Source organism: Callionymus lyra, chromosome 10 (assembly GCF_982586985.1).
Source record: "Callionymus lyra chromosome 10, fCalLyr1.hap1.1, whole genome shotgun sequence".
NCBI classification, from domain to species: Eukaryota; Metazoa; Chordata; class Actinopteri; order Syngnathiformes; family Callionymidae; genus Callionymus; species Callionymus lyra.
In genome coordinates this window covers 8,168,106-8,190,420 of record NC_141827.1, presented here as the reverse complement: position 1 = coordinate 8,190,420, position 22,315 = coordinate 8,168,106, and the positions used below count along the sequence as shown (strand labels likewise).

Below are 22,315 nucleotides of genomic sequence, written 5' to 3'. Positions count from 1 at the left end.
ATATATTTATATATATTATTATATATATTCCCTCCTGTGACTCTCGTTATATTAATTAAGCTCTTTGTTTCCGGCTGTTGATCCGACCCTTCTAGACGAAGCCGCCGGCAGGATGTCAAGTATGGAAACCCGATCCGTCAATGTCGCGGATACAACTCTAATGGTGGGTGGAGCTCCGTGACCTTTGACCCTTGACTGAATGTTGTGTTGATGTCGCAGCGAACAAGAGACTAAATGTTGTGTTGATGTCGCAGCGAACAAGAGACTAAATGTTGTGTTGATGTCGCAGCGAACAAGAGACTAAATGTTGTGTTGATGTCGCAGCGAACAAGAGACTAAATGTTGTGTTGATGTCGCAGCGAACAAGAGACTGAATGTTGTGTTGTTGTCGCAGCGAACAAGAGACTAAATGTTGTGTTGATGTCGCAGCGAACAAGAGACTAAATGTTGTGTTGATGTCGCAGCGAACAAGAGACTAAATGTTGTGTTGATGTCGCAGCGAATAAGAGACTAAATGTTGTGTTGATGTCGCAGCGAATAAAAGACTAAATGTTGTGTTGATGTCGCAGCGAACAAGAGACTAAATGTTGTGTTGATGTCGCAGCGAACAAGAGACTAAATGTTGTGTTGATGTCGCAGCGAACAAGAGACTAAATGTTGTGTTGATGTCGCAGCGAACAAGAGACTAAATGTTGTGTTGATGTCGCAGCGAACAAGAGACTAAATGTTGTGTTGATGTCGCAGCGAATAAAAGACTAAATGTTGTGTTGATGTCGCAGCGAACGAGAGACTAAATGTTGTGTTGATGTCGCAGCGAATAAGAGACTAAATGTTGTGTTGATGTCGCAGCGAACAAGAGACTAAATGTTGTGTTGATGTCGCAGCGAACAAGAGACTAAATGTTGTGTTGATGTCGCAGCGAACAAGAGACTAAATGTTGTGTTGATGTCGCAGCGAACAAGAGACTAAATGTTGTGTTGATGTCGCAGCGAACAAGAGACTAAATGTTGTGTTGATGTCGCAGCGAACAAGAGACTAAATGTTGTGTTGATGTCGCAGCGAACAAGAGACTAAATGTTGTGTTGATGTCGCAGCGAACAAGAGACTGAATGTTGTGTTGTTGTCGCAGCGAACAAGAGACTAAATGTTGTGTTGATGTCGCAGCGAACAAGAGACTAAATGTTGTGTTGATGTCGCAGCGAACAAGAGACTAAATGTTGTGTTGATGTCGCAGCGAATAAGAGACTAAATGTTGTGTTGATGTCGCAGCGAATAAAAGACTAAATGTTGTGTTGATGTCGCAGCGAACAAGAGACTAAATGTTGTGTTGATGTCGCAGCGAACAAGAGACTAAATGTTGTGTTGATGTCGCAGCGAACAAGAGACTAAATGTTGTGTTGATGTCGCAGCGAACAAGAGACTAAATGTTGTGTTGATGTCGCAGCGAACAAGAGACTAAATGTTGTGTTGATGTCGCAGCGAATAAAAGACTAAATGTTGTGTTGATGTCGCAGCGAACGAGAGACTAAATGTTGTGTTGATGTCGCAGCGAATAAGAGACTAAATGTTGTGTTGATGTCGCAGCGAACAAGAGACTAAATGTTGTGTTGATGTCGCAGCGAACAAGAGACTAAATGTTGTGTTGATGTCGCAGCGAACAAGAGACTAAATGTTGTGTTGATGTCGCAGCGAACAAGAGACTAAATGTTGTGTTGATGTCGCAGCGAATAAGAGACTAAATGTTGTGTTGATGTCGCAGCGAATAAGAGACTAAATGTTGTGTTGATGTCGCAGCGAATAAGAGACTAAATGTTGTGTTGATGTCGCAGCGAATAAGAGACTGAATGTTGTGTTGATGTCGCAGCGAACAAGAGACTAAATGTTGTGTTGATGTCGCAGCGAACAAGAGACTAAATGTTGTGTTGATGTCGCAGCGAACAAGAGACTAAATGTTGTGTTGATGTCGCAGCGAACAAGAGACTGAATGTTGTGTTGATGTCGCAGCGAACAAGAGACTAAATGTTGTGTTGATGTCGCAGCGAACAAGAGACTAAATGTCGTGTTGATGTCACAGCGAACAAGAGACTAAATGTTGTGTTGATGTCACAGCGAACAAGAGACTGAATGTTGTGTTGATGTCGCAGCGAACAAGAGACTAAATGTTGTGTTGATGTCGCAGCGAACAAGAGACTAAATGTCGTGTTGATGTCACAGCGAACAAGAGACTAAATGTTGTGTTGATGTCGCAGCGAACAAGAGACTAAATGTTGTGTTGATGTCGCAGCGAACAAGAGACTAAATGTTGTGTTGATGTCGCAGCGAACAAGAGACTAAATGTTGTGTTGATGTCGCAGCGAACAAGAGACTAAATGTTGTGTTGATGTCGCAGCGAACAAGAGACTAAATGTTGTGTTGATGTCGCAGCGAACAAGAGACTGAATGTTGTGTTGATGTCGCAGCGAATAAGAGACTAAATGTTGTGTTGATGTCGCAGCGAATAAGAGACTGAATGTTGTGTTGATGTCGCAGCGAACAAGAGACTAAATGTTGTGTTGATGTCGCAGCGAACAAGAGACTGAATGTTGTGTTGATGTCGCAGCGAACAAGAGACTAAATGTTGTGTTGATGTCGCAGCAAACAAGAGACTAAATGTTGTGTTGATGTCGCAGCGAACAAGAGACTAAATGTTGTGTTGATGTCGAAGCGAACAAGACACTAAATGTTGTGTTGATGTCGCAGCGAACAAGAGACTAAATGTTGTGTTGATGTCGCAGCGAACAAGAGACTAAATGTTGTGTTGATGTCACAGCGAACAAGAGACTAAATGTTGTGTTGATGTCGCAGCGAACAAGAGACTAAATGTTGTGTTGATGTCGCAGCGAACAAGAGACTAAATGTTGTGTTGATGTCGCAGCGAACAAGAGACTGAATGTTGTGTTGATGTCGCAGCGAACAAGAGACTAAATGTTGTGTTGATGTCGCAGCGAACAAGAGACTAAATGTTGTGTTGATGTCGCAGCGAACAAGAGACTAAATGTTGTGTTGATGTCGCAGCGAACCAGAGACTAAATGTTGTGTTGATGTCGCAGCGAACAAGAGACTAAATGTTGTGTTGATGTCGCAGCGAACCAGAGACTAAATGTTGTGTTGATGTCGCAGCGAACAAGAGACTAAATGTTGTGTTGATGTCGCAGCGAACAAGAGACTAAATGTTGTGTTGATGTCGCAGCGAACAAGAGACTAAATGTTGTGTTGATGTCGCAGCGAACAAGAGACTAACTGTTGTGTTGATGTCGCAGCGAACAAGAGACTAAATGTTGTGTTGATGTCGCAGCGAACAAGAGACTAAATGTTGTGTTGATGTCGCAGCGAACAAGAGACTAAATGTTGTGTTGATGTCGCAGCGAACAAGAGACTAAATGTTGTGTTGATGTCGCAGCGAACAAGAGACTAAATGTTGTGTTGATGTCCCAGCGAACAAGAGACTAAATGTTGTGTTGATGTCGCAGCGAACAAGAGACTAAATGTTGTGTTGATGTCGCAGCGAACAAGAGACTGAATGTTGTGTTGATGTCGCAGCGAACAAGAGACTAAATGTTGTGTTGATGTCGCAGCGAACAAGAGACTAAATGTTGTGTTGATGTCGCAGCGAACAAGAGACTAAATGTTGTGTTGATGTCGCAGCGAACAAGAGACTAAATGTTGTGTTGATGTCGCAGCGAACAAGAGACTAAATGTTGTGTTGATGTCCCAGCGAACAAGAGACTAAATGTTGTGTTGATGTCGCAGCGAACAAGAGACTAAATGTTGTGTTGATGTCGCAGCGAACAAGAGACTAAATGTTGTGTTGATGTCGCAGCGAACAAGAGACTAAATGTTGTGTTGATGTCGCAGCGAACAAGAGACTAAATGTTGTGTTGATGTGGAAGCGAACAAGAGACTAAATGTTGTGTTGATGTCGCAGCGAACAAGAGACTAAATGTTGTGTTGATGTCGCAGCGAACAAGAGACTAAATGTTGTGTTGATGTCGCAGCGAACCAGAGACTAAATGTTGTGTTGATGTCGCAGCGAACAAGAGACTAAATGTTGTGTTGATGTCGTAGCGAACAAGAGACTAAATGTTGTGTTGATGTCGCAGCGAACAAGAGACTAACTGTTGTGTTGATGTCGTAGCGAACAAGAGACTAAATGTTGTGTTGATGTCGCAGCGAACAAGAGACTAAATGTTGTGTTGATGTCGCAGCGAACAAGAGACAATGTTGTGTTGATGTCACAGCGAACAAGAGACTAAATGTTGTGTTGATGTCGCAGCGAACAAGAGACTAAATGTTGTGTTGATGTCGCAGCGAACAAGAGACTAAATGTTGTGTTGATGTCGCAGCGAACAAGAGACTAAATGTTGTGTTGATGTCGCAGCGAACAAGAGACTAAATGTTGTGTTGATGTCGCAGCGAACAAGAGACTGAATGTTGTGTTGATGTCGCAGCGAACAAGAGACTAAATGTTGTGTTGATGTCGCAGCGAACAAGAGACTAAATGTTGTGTTGATGTCGCAGCGAACAAGAGACTAAATGTTGTGTTGATGTCGCAGCGAACAAGAGACTGAATGTTGTGTTGATGTCGCAGCGAACAAGAGACTAAATGTTGTGTTGATGTCGCAGCGAACAAGAGACTAAATGTTGTGTTGATGTCGCAGCGAACAAGAGACTAAATGTTGTGTTGATGTCGCAGCGAACAAGAGACTAAATGTTGTGTTGATGTCGCAGCGAACAAGAGACTAAATGTTGTGTTGATGTGGAAGCGAACAAGAGACTAAATGTTGTGTTGATGTCGCAGCGAACAAGAGACTAAATGTTGTGTTGATGTCGCAGCGAACAAGAGACTAAATGTTGTGTTGATGTCGCAGCGAACCAGAGACTAAATGTTGTGTTGATGTCGCAGCGAACAAGAGACTAAATGTTGTGTTGATGTCGCAGCGAACAAGAGACTAACTGTTGTGTTGATGTCGCAGCGAACAAGAGACTAAATGTTGTGTTGATGTCGCAGCGAACAAGAGACTAAATGTTGTGTTGATGTCGCAGCGAACAAGAGACTAAATGTTGTGTTGATGTCGCAGCGAACAAGAGACTAAATGTTGTGTTGATGTCGCAGCGAACAAGAGACTGAATGTTGTGTTGATGTCGCAGCGAACAAGAGACTAAATGTTGTGTTGATGTCGCAGCGAACAAGAGACTAAATGTTGTGTTGATGTCGCAGCGAACAAGAGACTAAATGTTGTGTTGATGTCGCAGCGAACAAGAGACTAAATGTTGTGTTGATGTCGCAGCGAACAAGAGACTAAATGTTGTGTTGATGTCGCAGCGAACAAGAGACTAAATGTTGTGTTGATGTCGCAGCGAACAAGAGACTAAATGTTGTGTTGATGTCGCAGCGAACAAGAGACTGAATGTTGTGTTGATGTCGCAGCGAACAAGAGACTAAATGTTGTGTTGATGTCGCAGCGAACAAGAGACTAAATGTTGTGTTGATGTCGCAGCGAACAAGAGACTAAATGTTGTGTTGATGTCGCAGCGAACAAGAGACTAAATGTTGTGTTGATGTCGCAGCGAACAAGAGGCTGAATGTTGTGTTGATGTCGCAGCGAACAAGAGACTAAATGTTGTGTTGATGTCGCAGCGAACAAGAGACTAAATGTTGTGTTGATGTCGCAGCGAACAAGAGACTGAATGTTGTGTTGATGTCGCAGCGAACAAGAGACTGAATGTTGTGTTGATGTCGCAGCGAACAAGAGACTGAATGTTGTGTTGATGTCGCAGCGAACAAGAGACTGAATGTTGTGTTGATGTCGCAGCGAACAAGAGACTAAATGTTGTGTTGATGTCGCAGCGAACAAGAGACTAAATGTTGTGTTGATGTCGCAGCGAACAAGAGACTAAATGTTGTGTTGATGTCGCAGCGAACAAGAGACTAAATGTTGTGTTGATGTCGCAGCGAACAAGAGACTGAATGTTGTGTTGATGTCGCAGCGAACAAGAGACTAAATGTTGTGTTGATGTCGCAGCGAACAAGAGACTGAATGTTGTGTTGATGTCGCAGCGAACAAGAGACTGAATGTTGTGTTGATGTCGCAGCGAACAAGAGACTGAATGTTGTGTTGATGTCGCAGCGAACAAGAGACTGAATGTTGTGTTGATGTCGCAGCGAACAAGAGACTGAATGTTGTGTTGATGTCGCAGCGAACAAGAGACTGAATGTTGTGTTGATGTCGCAGCGAACAAGAGACTAAATGTTGTGTTGATGTCGCAGCGAACAAGAGACTGAATGTTGTGTTGATGTCGCAGCGAACAAGAGACTAAATGTTGTGTTGATGTCGCAGCGAACAAGAGACTAAATGTTGTGTTGATGTCGCAGCGAACAAGAGACTAAATGTTGTGTTGATGTCGCAGCGAACAAGAGACTGAATGTTGTGTTGATGTCGCAGCGAACAAGAGACTAAATGTTGTGTTGATGTCGCAGCGAACAAGAGACTGAATGTTCTGTTGATGTCGCAGCGAACAAGAGACTTAATGTTGTGTTGATGTCGCAGCGAACAAGAGACTAAATGTTGTGTTGATGTCGCAGCGAACAAGAGACTAAATGTTGTGTTGATGTCGCAGCGAACAAGAGACTAAATGTTGTGTTGATGTCGCAGCGAACAAGAGACTAAATGTTGTGTTGATGTCGCAGCGAACAAGAGACTAAATGTTGTGTTGATGTCGCAGCGAACAAGAGACTGAATGTTGTGTTGATGTCGCAGCGAACAAGAGACTGAATGTTGTGTTGATGTCGCAGCGAACAAGAGACTGAATGTTGTGTTGATGTCGCAGCGAACAAGAGACTGAATGTTGTGTTGATGTCGCAGCGAACAAGAGACTGAATGTTGTGTTGATGTCGCAGCGAACAAGAGACTGAATGTTGTGTTGATGTCGCAGCGAACAAGAGACTAAATGTTGTGTTGATGTCGCAGCGAACAAGAGACTGAATGTTGTGTTGATGTCGCAGCGAACAAGAGACTAAATGTTGTGTTGATGTCGCAGCGAACAAGAGACTAAATGTTGTGTTGATGTCGCAGCGAACAAGAGACTGAATGTTGTGTTGATGTCGCAGCGAACAAGAGACTAAATGTTGTGTTGATGTCGCAGCGAACAAGAGACTAAATGTTGTGTTGATGTCGCAGCGAACAAGAGACTGAATGTTGTGTTGATGTCGCAGCGAACAAGAGACTGAATGTTGTGTTGATGTCGCAGCGAACAAGAGACTGAATGTTGTGTTGATGTCGCAGCGAACAAGAGACTGAATGTTGTGTTGATGTCGCAGCGAACAAGAGACTGAATGTTGTGTTGATGTCGCAGCGAACAAGAGACTAAATGTTGTGTTGATGTCGCAGCGAACAAGAGACTAAATGTTGTGTTGATGTCGCAGCGAACAAGAGACTAAATGTTGTGTTGATGTCGCAGCGAACAAGAGACTGAATGTTGTGTTGATGTCGCAGCGAACAAGAGACTAAATGTTGTGTTGATGTCGCAGCGAACAAGAGACTAAATGTTGTGTTGATGTCGCAGCGAACAAGAGACTGAATGTTGTGTTGATGTCGCAGCGAACAAGAGACTGAATGTTGTGTTGATGTCGCAGCGAACAAGAGATTGAATGTTGTGTTGATGTCGCAGCGAACAAGAGACTGAATGTTGTGTTGATGTCGCAGCGAACAAGAGACTGAATGTTGTGTTGATGTCGCAGCGAACAAGAGACTGAATGTTGTGTTGATGTCGCAGCGAACAAGAGACTAAATGTTGTGTTGATGTCGCAGCGAACAAGAGACTGAATGTTGTGTTGATGTCGCAGCGAACAAGAGACTAAATGTTGTGTTGATGTCGCAGCGAACAAGAGACTAAATGTTGTGTTGATGTCGCAGCGAACAAGAGACTAAATGTTGTGTTGATGTCGCAGCGAACAAGAGACTGAATGTTGTGTTGATGTCGCAGCGAACAAGAGACTAAATGTTGTGTTGATGTCGCAGCGAACAAGAGACTGAATGTTCTGTTGATGTCGCAGCGAACAAGAGACTTAATGTTGTGTTGATGTCGCAGCGAACAAGAGACTAAATGTTGTGTTGATGTCGCAGCGAACAAGAGACTAAATGTTGTGTTGATGTCGCAGCGAACAAGAGACTAAATGTTGTGTTGATGTCGCAGCGAACAAGAGACTAAATGTTGTGTTGATGTCGCAGCGAACAAGAGACTGAATGTTGTGTTGATGTCGCAGCGAACAAGAGACTGAATGTTGTGTTGATGTCGCAGCGAACAAGAGACTAAATGTTGTGTTGATGTCGCAGCGAACAAGAGACTAAATGTTGTGTTGATGTCGCAGCGAACAAGAGACTAAATGTTGTGTTGATGTCGCAGCGAACAAGAGACTAAATGTTGTGTTGATGTCGCAGCGAACAAGAGACTAAATGTTGTGTTGATGTCGCAGCGAACAAGAGACTAAATGTTGTGTTGATGTCGCAGCGAACAAGAGACTAAATGTTGTGTTGATGTTGCAGCGAACAAGAGACTAAATGTTGTGTTGATGTTGCAGCGAACAAGAGACTAAATGTTGTGTTGATGTCGCAGCGAACAAGAGACTAAATGTTGTGTTGATGTCGCAGCGAACAAGACACTAAATGTTGTGTTGATGTCGCAGCGAACAAGAACACACTGGAGGCCGTCCAGTACGGCGTGGAAGGAAGCACTACCTTCCTGGAGTGTCAGGCCAGGTCGCCTCACGTGTCGCTCAAGTGGCATCTGCAGAAGGAGAACAGCGACCGACGGAAGGAGGTTAGACTTCTTTAGTTCATTTCACTCTTTACTCAAAATAAGGATTGAATTATTTTGTTTCATAAAATTGACTCTCATGGTAAAAACTGCATATAAGTCTAAATGATTTGTTTTTGACAGTAACTCTGTAGATGTTGTAATTTTGATTTTATTACAAGATTAATTTCATTCATACATTTTGTTACGAGATAAAAGTTTTATATTTTCAATTTATCGCCAGATTTAAGTTGCATTTTATTAAAAGATGACATTTTGTAAATACAGCATTATCTTGATCTTTAAAGTATGTACTTTTTTGAGTATTGTTTTGATTGTTTAAACGCTTTGTGACCCTGGTCTCGAAAAGCGCTATATAAATAAATATTACTTACTTACTTACTTACTTACATTCAATAACAGGTTAAAGTCGTACTAAAGTAGATTTATTATGAGATTAAAGTCATTTAAAAAATAAATGTATTATGAGATTAAATTTGTATAAAACTATATTTATTAGGAGATTAAAGGTTTTTACAAAAATATATTCATTAGGAGTTCAAAGTTGTATAAAAATATATTAATTATGAGATTAAATTTGTATAAAAAATATATTTATTAGGAGATTGAAGTTATATAAAAATATAAATTTACTAGGAAAGTAAAGTAACATAAAAATATATATTTATAAGGAGATAAAAGTGATGTAAAAAAATGTATTTATTATGAGATTAAATTTGTATAAAAATATATTTATTAGGAGACTGAAGTAATATAAAAATATATTTATTAGGAAAGTAAAGTAATATACAAATATATTTATTGGGAGATAAAAGGGATGTATAAAAATATATTTGTTATAAGATTAAATTTGTAAAAATACATTTGTAAAAAAGATTAAAGTTGTATAAAAATATATATGTGAAGAGATTAAAGTCACATTAAAATAAATGTATTAAAATACTAAAATTGTATGAAAATACATTTATTACGAGATTAACTTTTGAAAAAAACACATTTTTTAATGAGGTCAAAGTCATATAAAAATATATAAATTCCGTGATTAACGTGATATAAAAAAAAATTGTAATAAAGATTCAAGTCGTATAAAAATACATATGTGAAGCGATTAAAGTCACATTAAAATAAATGTATTCAAAGACTAAAGTTGTATGAAAATACATTTATTTAAGAGATTAAAGTTGTAAATATAATAAAATAAACAAGTGAGTTCTTGAGAAAAGCCTGGATAACATCCGTGGTTCTGGACACAGATCCGGTCCGAGGGACGGATCCTGAAGACGGAGAACGGGCTCCTGGTTCGCTCGCTGCAGGCGTCCGACGGCGGCATCTACCAGTGCACGTCCACGGAGAAGAACTTCAAGCACACCCTGGTCAAGCTGCAGCTGGTGGTCCTGTCCAGCCGCACCGTCAACAACGTCCTGGTGGAGACCGGAGCTCCGGCGCTCGCCCCGCTCCAGTCCAGCGCCTGGACCCCCAGCGCCGGCCAGTACAAGGACCTGCTGACCATCCTGAGCCAGCCGGAGATGGGCCTGATCAACCAGTACTGCCAGGACTACTGGCAGCTCGGCGACGCCGGCGCCGGAGACGCCAAAGCCAAGACCCTGAAGGAGCTGAAGGAGCAGAAGAAGCCGCGGAACCGTCGGCATCACGACGAGGAGACCACGACGGCCCAGACATGAGGACCTGGTCCACCCTCCATCTGGGCCCGTCCAGGAACTGAAACCCGGAGCAACTTCTTTGTGACTTTTAAAAAAAAAAAAAAAACCCACACAATATTTATTGTAGTTTGTAAAAAGTATTTCTTCTTATCTAGAAACCATGTTTTTGTGAATATCTGTGCAGATATTGTTGTTATTATAATGTTAGTGTTACACACGTGTTCTGAATATGTTCAATGTTTATAAGAGAAGTCGGGTCGGACCACGAGGGATCACATGACTGCTGGCAGTAACCATGGAGATTTTAAAATCTTCCTAAAAAAAAAAGGCTTCGGTAGAACTTTCTACTGTTTTTCGTGTTTTTCTACTGCGAGATACTGGAGGGACGTTGACGAGGACGACGCCCTCAGACGGACGGAGACGGACTCGATGTTTCGGTTCATTCTTCCAAAAATCCTTCGCATCGTTCGAGTGTCGGTTTATTTTTTTTTCTGTTCACATGTGGATTTTCACATTTCAATGTTGTATCTTTAACAAATGTGATCTTTTGTGAGGCTCTTTGGTCGAGGGGGGGAAATTATCCTTTAATAACACAAAAGTGAAAATAACTCTCGAGTCTCCTTTTTGAAAAATTCCGTCGTAGCTTCAAATATTCGTTGATTTATTCTCAAAAGAAATGTGTTTAGTTCTGTACAGGGGGGCCCGAAAATGTTGAGACCCTTAAAAACTAGTGATGTATTGATGAAGCTTCAAACAGTGTCATTATGTTCAGAGTCCACTAGATGGCGACTCTGCATTAATTTCCTTTTTGTTTAAAACAACTGTTCTAATAAAACATCATTTTTAAACTGATGGCGCCACCTACTGACCTCTGAACAACATGACACTGTTTCATGAAGCTTCATGAAACAGTGTCATTATGTTAGAGTCCACTAGATGGCGTCTCTGCATTATTTTCCTTTTTGTTTAAAACAACTGTTCTAATGAAACATCATTTTTAAACTGATGACGCCACATACTGACCTCTGAACAACATGACACTGTTTCATGAAGCTTCATGAAACAGTGTCATTATGTTAGAGTCCACTAGATGGCGTCTCTGCATTAATTTCCTTTTTGTTTAAAACAACTGTTCTAATGAAACATCATTTTTAAACTGATGGCGCCACCTACTGACCTCTGAACAACATGACACTGTTTCATGAAGCTTCATGAAGCAGTGTCATTATGTTCAGAGTCCACTAGATGGCGTCTCTGTACTATTTTCCTTTGTTTTGAACAAGTGTTATAATGAAACATCATTTTTAAACTGATGGCGCCACCTACTGACCTCGGAACAACGTGACACTGTTTCATGAAGCTTCATGAAGCAGTGTCATTATGTTCAGAGTCCACTAGATGGCGTCTCTGCATTATTTTCCTTTTTGTTTAGAACAACTGTTCTAATGAAAAATCATTTTTAAACTGATGGCGCCACCTACTGACCTCTGAACAACATGACACTGTTTCATGAAGCTTCACCAGCACATCAGTAGTTAAAAGGTGTATGATCGTCTTACTCGACAAGTATCTGTTACATTATCTAACAATTTAATTTTGTATTTATTTTGTATTCATTTAAACACACAAGAACACTAACATGAACATGAATTAGGTTATTTTCCATTTGATTGGACCTTTTTCTTAGTATTTATTTTCAAAAAATGTATTTATCATATTTTTTATTGTAGCTTTATTAGCTTTATTTAGCTTGTTGTAAAGAATTGTACTTTCCTACGTTTGTTTGACGGCCCCTTACGAGAGTCACAGTATTTAATGTGCGGAAATGTAGTTGCCAATTTAAAACACCATCAGGGGCCACATTCTGAAGCCAAAACGGTGTCAAGACGATATTTAGACATTTTCCATGTTTTGTTGATATTAACTAGTTCTCACTTCGACAGCTAAAGACGTTGCGCCGAAAAAAAACGTCATTCCATGTTTTATTTTCTGAGTCACATGGTTTTCTAGTCACATGGTTTTCTAGTCACATGGTCAACACTTACGTCAGAACTCGATTGATAATCAAACAAGGCTGATGTCATCAATGACTGTATATAGATAGATATGATATGTTTATGTAAGGTGTCAGACGTTTTAAGGATCATCTACCCCACCTTTAACTCTTGATGGCGTATCATCAGCTCTTCTCTGAGTCTCAGACAGTTGACTCGGGTTCCTGGATTATTTTTTCAGTTTTTTATTTGGTGTTTATGACCAAAAAAAGTTCTCACTTATTTTAACGTTACGAATGACGCGCTGATGAAGCTTCACGAAGCCTCGTTCTCCTGTTCAGAGCCCACTAGATGGCGCTCTCTGCTGTATAATAATAGTGGAACAACGAAACCTGTGATGTTGAAAATGTTTTAGAGCCAACAGCGCCACCTACTGAGCCATGAACGTGAGGCAACTGCTTCACAGAGCTTCGTCACACTTACAGCGACAACTCAAACTCAAAGTCCCATAATGCACTGCAGCTTTTAGCAAATATCAAGTTGTAACATCCAGGATATTCTGAGTTTATTCATTTTGTTACGTGACTGGATGTTAAATGGTTCGTTCACATGAATTCAAACTTCAACTACTTTCTTCTGACCCTCATGTGAATTTAAGGTTGGGATTATTTTCAGAGTAATCTGTTCCTTTTTAGAGTTATAGACAAAAATGTTTGTTCATTTTAATGTAGCGACTGGAGATCAGTTGTCTTTGTCCAAAAAAGACACTTTAAAACATCCATCTTGAGGAATTGTTCTAGAAAACATTTTAAAAATCTATTTAAAGCTATTAAAACTTTAGTCAATCAATAAAGTTCTACCTATTTTTTAGCGGACGCTGCTAGGCTAGCAGCCTTAAATCTTGAGCATGGAGACTTGCTGTGTTTCAATAAAAGAAAGACGTCAGACATAAACTGAGAGACTCTTAACTTCCGCTAAGAACAATCTTAAAATACAGAATTGTTTAACAATATTTAACGTTGAGGCTTTTAAGCAGTGGCGGCTGGTTTCTTTTAGGCGGGGCTCTGTATTGTTCACCTTCCTCAACAGAAACATAATAATAAACAAACTGATGTTCCAAACCAAGCACACAGAGCTGCCGCTGATCACTGTTAACCAATCAGAATACACCAAATTATCAAAAAGAAACTATAGGAAAATAATTAATAGAATCTTTCTATGCAACAGGACATAAGAGATTATATCGACTAATCATTATCACACACAAAGACACTGCAAAAAATACATTAAATTTAAATTAAGTAAATTGTGGGGAGCGAACCCGTGTCCTTAAGTGTAACCACTACCATCGATCTGGTTCAATGGAGCGAACGTTTACCTTTATGTATTACAACCATAGGGGGCGCTTTTCCCAGTGGCCAAATAAATCATACTTGGCAATGACACTTATTTGTTACTTTTTCCGCGATGTATGATTGGATTGAGTTACATAAACGTGACGTCACTGATTCTCAAAGCAACCACACGAGACAGGATATGAAGGATGACGACAAGGCGCTATATAAATAGAGATTATTATTATTATTATTATTATTAACGTGAATCAATGCAAATATAGTTCATCAGTGCGAAGAATTCTACACACAGACTCATCACTGTTGAGAATTATTTTTAATCTAAAAAATAATAAATAATAATAAATAAAATAGTATATTAAAAAAGATTGGAAAATAAAAACCCAGCCAGTCACCATTGCTTTTAAATTGGTTGTTTTGGATGAAGACAAGTTAGCTTCAGTTGCTACATTAGCATGGTCTTATATTTTTGTCTATAACTCTAAAAAGAAACATATTAGTCTGAAAACAATACCAATCCTTAGTCAACATTAGGGCGAGTAGAAAACAAATGGATTTTGGTTTAATTATCACTTTAAACGACAACTAAACTGCAGTTTTTTTGGGGGTTAGCTTGATGCTAACCAACGCGAAAGGGGGAGTTTCTGCTCCGTGATCATGAATATTCACATGTTGACAGAAAAAAAAACTATTGTCGCACTAATGCACTCATGCGGCGCCGTGTAATTGAAAGTGAGAGGATTAAGATCCTTAACCGGCTTCAGATCCAGGCCAACGAGATCAGACGAGTGACACCATCCAGCGCCGTAAGCGCTTCTCGCCTTTTTTTTACTACGACACATCCCAGCCTGACGTGTTACACGTATGTTCCGACCACTGCCACGACCACGTGTTTTGAATACATCTGTCAATCACAAACGAGACTGAAAAAAGTCACATTCAACCCGATGTTTAAAGATTATATAAAGATATTATTGAGAAGTTTCAAATTCCAACATCTTTCGGCTGCACCTGAAAACAAAGCGAGGGATAAGCACTTGAGCCGATGTTCATCTTCCGCTGAGCGCAGCAAAGTCCCCCTAAAGGTTGAGATCCATCCTCCCCTAATGTAGGTCTTCTCCTCGTCATAACCCTCCGCCCCCGACAAGGCCCTTGTCCTTGGCCCCCATTGGTCGGCCCCGGTCAGGTGGGACGAGAACACCCCAAATCCTGCCCTAAGTCAGGAAAGATACTCAATCGCTCTCCAGTGCGCGCTCTCGGTGGTCAGTCCCTCCATCCCTGTCGACCGAGGGCCACTGGCATCCTTGTTTTTTCTCTGTGAGGGGCCAAGAGACGCAGGATGGGGGCCGGAGCGAGCGCGGAGGACAAGCACTCCAGGGAGCTGGAGAAGAGGCTGAAGGAAGACGCCGACATGGACGCCAGGACCGTCAAGCTGCTGCTGTTAGGTAAAGTTGAGCAGAGCCGTCCCAAGGAATGGAACCTTCTAGTCCAGAGTCCTGAGACGTGGACCGGAGCGAGACCATCTTTAGAAGATCTTGAGTTTGAGATTTTAAATTTAAGTTTTAGGTTCCGATCAAATCCTCCTCAGGTTTCTAATGCATCATTGGCTAATACATATTTCTGCTTGTGTCATTACATTCCCAAGACGGTAATAATCGCTCGGGTTAATCCTTCGCTAATCTGGAAACCACCGGGTTTAGGACTGAAGGACAGACACAGACCAGCTCGAAATAGACACAAATTCATTGATTAAAATCAATTAAAAAAAATCACTTTATACTTTAAAGAAAATAATGGATCGAATTGAGTTTTTTACATCAAATAATACTGATGAATATTTGTCTTTATTTTGGCCTCAGGAGCTCCAAATGTATTACTATATCTAGTTAAATAAACAAATACAAACTGAATTTGTTATCCAATTTTATTGTATTTATCTCTTTATTTCATTTACTGCTTCATTCTTTTAATATGTAACGCCAACAGAAAAAAATCCCCATTTTTGTTTACAATACTAGCAATAAAAGTTTCTTATTATTATATTTGTGAGTGATAACTTTAATTTCAGGTTAAATATTAACATTCTTTCCAGTTACTTCATTCATTTTTCATGTGTTATTACCATTAACTTGGTTGTAATAATAATAATAAATTGATGATGAAACATGATTGAGGAGAAAATAAGTTTTGGATTGAATGTTTTTTATGTTATTTTGATAATTTACCTGACAGAAAGAGCATTATTTAATTATATTATAATTTATTTAATTACATTATTATTATTTAATATAAAATTATCAAAAATAAATGTATTTTTTAATTTTATTTGTAATCATAATCTTGATTTTTCTGTGAAATGATTGATCTGAACAGTATATACTGTAGTGTGAAGAATTTGTAAACACACACTTATGGATCAATAAAAACTTTCTACAACTGATTAAGAATGTTATTTATTTTTAAATTCTTACTTCATTTAACAGAATAATTCGTTTTTATATTTTTTTGGAATTATTTAATATTTATAAGGAAGCAAAAGCCCAAAAATAAAGAATACTTTTGTATTGACAAACATATAAATGACAAAATAATTATTAAAAAACAAGAATTTGACAACAAAACAAGCCAAAAAACACCAAAGACAGAAAAATAGTCGAAATACTACAAATCAACCTTATTAAATATGTATTAAATATGGTATAAAAGTCATTAAAGTTGGACATATTTGAATTGTAAGGGGGGTCTTCTGCCCCTTATACCTTCACTAAAGTCTACATGATATTTATCAATACATTTTGTACACTGAACCACAAACTTTTATAGATTTGAATCCAAGAATTTGTCTTTTTTTCCCACCCAAAATGAATCCATTGTTTCTTTAATAGAGTTGTCCTTATGTTGCATGTTTGCATTTCAAGTTTAAATAAAGTTTGATCCCATCTTTCCTGTGCAGGCGCTGGAGAATCCGGCAAAAGCACAATCGTCAAACAGATGAAGTAAGAATCAAAAACTCTCGGGTTGAAAATCTTCAGCTTCAAAACTTCACCGTCTCTCTGCAGAATTATCCACAAGGATGGATACTCGCTGGAGGAGTGCCTGGAGTTCATCGTCATCATCTACAGCAACACGCTGCAGTCCATGATGGCCATCGTGAAGGCCATGACCACGCTCAACATGAGCTTCGGACACTCGGACCAGCAGGTGACGAACACTTGGCCTTGACGGCGTTCGACGGGTTTTTGTTTCTCCATCTTGTGGTTTGTGGCAGGACGACGCCAGGAAGCTGATGCATCTGGCCGACACCATCGAGGAGGGCACCATGCCCAAGGAACTGTCCGATATCATCCTGCGCCTCTGGAAGGACTCTGGGATCCAGGCGTGTTTCGACCGGGCGTCCGAGTACCAACTCAACGACTCGGCCGGATAGTAAGTTGCGAGCGAGGAACGGGAAGTTCTTCGACCCGGAGACTCAGCGTTGATGTCCGCAGTTACCTGAACGATCTGGAGCGACTGGTCCAACCCGGTTACGTCCCCACCGAGCAGGATGTGCTGCGATCGAGAGTCAAGACCACCGGCATCATCGAGACCACGTTTTCCTTCAAGGACCTCCACTTCAGGTGCAAACACAACATGTGATGGAGGTTCAGCGTTAGTAGTAGGACTGGGAAGGAAGCCATCTTTGACTCCATAGCAACCAGAGCAGTCATTGGTGGTGTCTTTGTTTTGAAAGGCCACCAGATGTCACTATTCAAGAAATTCCATGAAACTTTAGAGGGCTTTCAAAATTAAAAACAGTCTTTTAACTCCATAGTGGTTTCAACCCATCACTTGGAGTTGGATTTTCAGTAGTTAGGCAAACTTGCTCAGTCTAGTTGTGGGTTCATGAAGCATCACGAAGCATTGTTTTTGTCAAACCATTGTTTTTGTCAAACCACACGTAATGTTCTGGCCAAGAGTGCCACCTACTGAGCTCTCAACAAAGGCGATACTGTTTCGTAGTGATGTGTCGATGAGGCCTCATGAAACAGGTTGGTAGTGAAGACACTGTATCATGATACCATGTTTGATTTAGAGAGGCCACTAGATGGTGCCAAAGTTAAAAATGAAGCCGGGTTTCGTGAGTAGGTTAGAGCCAAAGATTATAAACAGTAGCCTTTAAAAATCAAGACAGTGTATCATGATACAGCCTCTTCACTCCACAGCTGTATCACGGTACAGTATCTTCACTCCACAGCTGTATCATGATACAGCATCTTCACTCCACAGCTGTATCACGGTACAGTATCTTCACTCCACAGCTGTATCATGATGCAGCATCTTCACTCAACAGCTGTATCACGATACAGTATCTTCACTCCACAGCTGTATCACGGTACAGTATCTTCACTCCACAGCTGTATCATGATACAGCATCTTCACTCCACAGCTGTATCACGGTACAGTATCTTCACTCCACAGCTGTATCATGATACAGCATCTTCACTCCACAGCTGTATCACGGTACAGTATCTTCACTCCACAGCTGTATCATGATGCAGCATCTTCACTCAACAGCTGTATCACGATACAGTATCTTCACTCCACAGCTGTATCACGGTACAGTATCTTCACTCCACAGCTGTATCATGATACAGCATCTTCACTCCACAGCTGTATCACGGTACAGTATCTTCACTCCACAGCTGTATCATGATACAGCATCTTCACTCAACAGCTGTATCACAATACAGTATCTTCACTCCACAGCTGTATCATGATACAGCATCCTCAGTCCACAGTAGTATCGTGATACAGTATCTTCACTCCACAGCTTTATCATGATACAGCATCTTCACTCAACAGCTGTATCACAATACAGCATCCTCAGTCCACAGCAGTATCGTGATACAGTATCTTCACTCCACAGCTGTATCATGATACAGTATCTTCACTCCACAGCTGTATCATAATACAGCATCCTCAGTCCACAGCAGTATCGTGATACAGTATCTTCACTCCACAGCTGTATCATGATACAGTATCTTCACTCCACAGCTGTATCATGATACAGTATCTTCACTCCACAGCTGTATCATGAGGCCTCATCGAACCATCAACAGCTGCTGGGTTCTCAGTAGTTCATGCAGCATTGTCATTTTTTCAGAGCTCACTTGATGTTGCAATTGTAAACATTCTGTATCTCTGTTCATGAATCCCAAAGAATGCGACCAACTGAGGTCTAAAAATTGACGACACTGTTTCGTGAAGCTTCATTAGCCCCATCACTACACGATAAGGTTGTAAATCGCTATACTTTGTTCTGTCTTTGTTTTCGATGCAGGATGTTCGACGTGGGAGGTCAGAGGTCAGAGAGGAAAAAGTGGATTCATTGTTTCGAAGGCGTGACCTGCATCATCTTCATCGCCGCCCTGAGCGCCTACGACATGGTGTTGGTGGAGGATGACGAAGTGGTACGAAAGCGTCGCAGCAATAATCGCTGCTTTTTTCATTTTCATGAGATGGTGTCGTTTTGGTTTCAAACCCCAAAAATGTATCGTTCAGAATCGAATGCACGAGAGCCTGCACTTGTTCAACAGTATCTGCAACCATCGCTACTTCGCCGCCACCTCCATCGTCCTCTTCCTCAACAAGAAAGACGTGTTCACTGAGAAGATCAAAAAGGCTCATCTCAGCATGTGCTTCCCAGATTACGACGGTGAGTTCACCTTCACTCTCGTACACTGTTGGGATGTTGAAGGACAACACAAACTCCGACAGAGAAGAAAAACTAAATATAAACAAATGTGAAGAATAGATCTTTACATGACACCACAGACCAGATTCGAGAATTCTCATTGTGGGTCTTGACTAGTGATGTGCTGGTGAAGCTTCATGAAACAGTGTCATGTTGTTCAGAGGTCAGTAGGTGGCGCCATCAGTTTAAAAATGATGTTTCATTAGAACAGTTGTTCAAAACAAAGTAAAATAGTGAAGAGACGCCATCTAGTGGACTCTGAACATAATGACACTGTTTCATGAAGCTTCACCAACACATCACTAGTCTCGACCTGACAACTTCTGGTAAGACTGTCGTGATGTGCTGAGGAAGAGTTGAGAAGTTTTTCTTTTGATTTTCAAAGCACGTCTAGATTTGATCTAATCTTAAATTGATTTAAGTTCGTCTTAAAAAGATGTGTGACTCTATTATATCATGAATGTCCGTTTGTACTAAACTCTCTTTTCATTGAAATATTGACATTAGAAAATGATCTTAAGCCCCGCCCACTTAAACACGTTGTTTTTCTGGGTCAGTAGGTGGCGCCATCAGTTTAAAAATGTTATGATTCATTAGAACAAAGTTAAATAGTGCAGAGACACCATCTAGTGGACTTTGAAAATAATTAAACTGTTTTAATGAAGCTTCTTTAGACCCATTGTATAAACAAAGCAGGGCGTGTATACAGCTGGCTGGGGGAGTGAAGCCATTATTATGTCATAATGGACTCTCGTAACCTCTCTTTCGCCGAGATTTTAGACGGGAGAAATCCAATCTTTAAAATCAAAACATGGTCATGATGAGAGACTTACTCCATCTTGGAGAGGAAGACTTCAACATTTCCAGAGTCAGGAGAGTTGGGTTTTCACATTAGATGACTTTTAAATTCAAAGTTAATACGATATAAAATTGGGAGGTTTTTATTAAAATATCAAAGCCTTTCGGTAAATACAAGTTTCATTGAACCCATTATGTTCAGATTCACACCAGTGTTGGCGGATCGTTCTTGAAAACTCTCGCATAAATACTGAAAGTCTTTGTATCTCTCAGGCCCGAACACTTACGAAGACGCAGGAAACTACATCAAAATCCAATTCCTGGACCTGAACCTGCGTCGAGACATCAAGGAGATCTACTCCCACATGACCTGCGCCACCGACACGGAGAACGTCAAGTTCGTGTTCGACGCCGTCACCGACATCATCATCAAAGAAAACCTGAAAGACTGCGGTCTCTTCTAAGACTGAGGCCCCCGGCAGGGAAGACGTAGGTTGTTTGTAGAGTTCCGACGATCACTTCTACACCATGACAGGCTTTTGTTTTTTCCCTATAGGACACATTTGTTCTCAACTATACTAGGAAGGACGACGCGTTCCAGAGGAAAAACAAAACCCTCGTATAAAGCATCCATTTTCCGTTTGATCGCAGGTTTCTAGTCGAGGCGTTTAGATATATTTAAGACATATATCTTAAGAGTATCTTAAGAGTATCTTGTATTATCTGGAAATATGTCTAGAGATGTTTCCTGTCATAGAGAAATAAAGGAAGAAGTAAATACGAGTGCGGACTGACTGGTGGATTATTTTAAGCTACAAACTCATGAGTTAAATGACATATAAATAGTTAAATAGTTTATTATAAATTATCTTGTTTGATTCTCAAAAATAATATTTTCAAACGAGTCATAAAGCAGCCATTATACACTAGGAGTTTTTTTGATGCTTACTTTAAATATTTATGGGTTTTTAAGTTTTATTCTAGTTGAGAAACTTTTGTTCTAAATATATTTTTTCTTCAGTTTTAAGCTTCCAGATGAACTCGTTTCCCTGAGGTTTTCTTTTGAACTCAAACATCACCTGCAAACGCACTTCACACTCGTAAGTGACTTTAGAAACGGCTTTTTTTTGTGTTTTCGAGTCGAAATGAAGCCGCGTTCGGGTACATTTTCACAGGAGAAAAAATGTGTTAGTGAGACACGAGTCTGTGATTCTGAAGAACCCGCTCATGTACAGCAGTCGTTCATTAAAGCTTGTAAAGAGAAACCGCGTCGCTCTCTTGTTTCTTTCCCTGAGAACCAAAAAAAAAGTGAGGAGACAAGTTTCAAAGGTTAATAAAAAAAGTTGTTTTTATTTTTAGTTTAATTAACAACAAAATAGTTGAATTCAATCGATCAAATAAGTTAAAAATATATATTAAGAGATAGCTTGAATGTAATGTAGCTCGATAACCTACTAGATTTGGTTACTTTCCAAAACAAATGAAAACAATGACAACAGTACAACAAAATAAGCATTTTCAGTATAAATAAAACCAAAGATAATAAAACAATGACCCAAGAATACGGCATTTGGTGCACAAAAATATAATTAAAAACCAATATTATAATATATAACTATATATTATAATATATTTAGTTCTATTGTTATTGGAATATTCCGCTGTAGGTTTTATTGAACTTCAAACCAAAGAAAAATCTCTTCAGTCTCAGGTCGTGGGGGCAGCATTGGAGCAAAAAAAGGTCCAGATATTCAAGCTCTTCAGGGAGAACGCAAGGGTGTTGCCAAGTCCATCGTGTCCTGGGTCCGCCCCGGGGTCTCCTCCCTCCGAGTTGGACCAAAGATGGTCAGAAGTTTGTCTTTTGGCTCAGCTCTTTCTTCACCATGACAAAAACCTAAAGATGTGCAGCTATGATGTTTC

The 22,315-nt window shown here is 40.2% G+C and overlaps 2 protein-coding genes across 3 annotated transcripts in view; both read left to right on the top strand.

Moving 5' to 3' along the window:
* sema3fa (sema domain, immunoglobulin domain (Ig), short basic domain, secreted, (semaphorin) 3Fa) overlaps positions 1-11,122 on the top strand; it is an 82,142-nt gene extending 71,020 nt beyond the window's left edge. The window contains exons 17-19 of one of the 2 annotated variants that reach the window (XM_087800143.1): positions 96-163; positions 8,723-8,856; positions 10,107-11,122. In XM_087800143.1, coding sequence (XP_087656269.1) covers positions 96-163; positions 8,723-8,856; positions 10,107-10,535 — 631 coding nt within the window. In that variant the 3' untranslated portion in view covers positions 10,536-11,122. Of the gene's footprint in view, positions 1-80; positions 164-8,722; positions 8,857-10,106 lie in introns of both variants that reach the window. The other variant, XM_087800142.1, reaches the window with a different exon arrangement.
* Positions 11,123-15,193: 4,071 nt separating this feature from the next.
* gnat1 (guanine nucleotide binding protein (G protein), alpha transducing activity polypeptide 1) lies at positions 15,194-20,862 on the top strand. The gene is made up of 8 exons (XM_087800020.1): positions 15,194-15,308; positions 16,817-16,859; positions 16,923-17,064; positions 17,132-17,289; positions 17,352-17,480; positions 19,184-19,313; positions 19,405-19,558; positions 20,669-20,862. Exons 1-8 carry the CDS (start codon positions 15,203-15,205, stop codon positions 20,857-20,859), a joined length of 1,053 nt encoding a protein of 350 aa, XP_087656146.1. The 5' UTR covers positions 15,194-15,202; the 3' UTR covers positions 20,860-20,862.
* Positions 20,863-22,315: the final 1,453 nt, after the last annotated feature.

Bases quoted from the DNA above. Each gene is read 5' to 3' on its own strand.
- gnat1 (XM_087800020.1), top strand. From the start codon at position 15,203: ATGGGGGCCGGAGCGAGCGCGGAGGACAAGCACTCCAGGGAGCTGGAG. The intron at 16,860-16,922 runs GTAAGAATCAAA...GTCTCTCTGCAG, and splicing joins ACAATCGTCAAACAGATGAA to AATTATCCACAAGGATGGAT. The intron at 19,314-19,404 runs GTACGAAAGCGT...TGTATCGTTCAG, and splicing joins TGGTGGAGGATGACGAAGTG to AATCGAATGCACGAGAGCCT.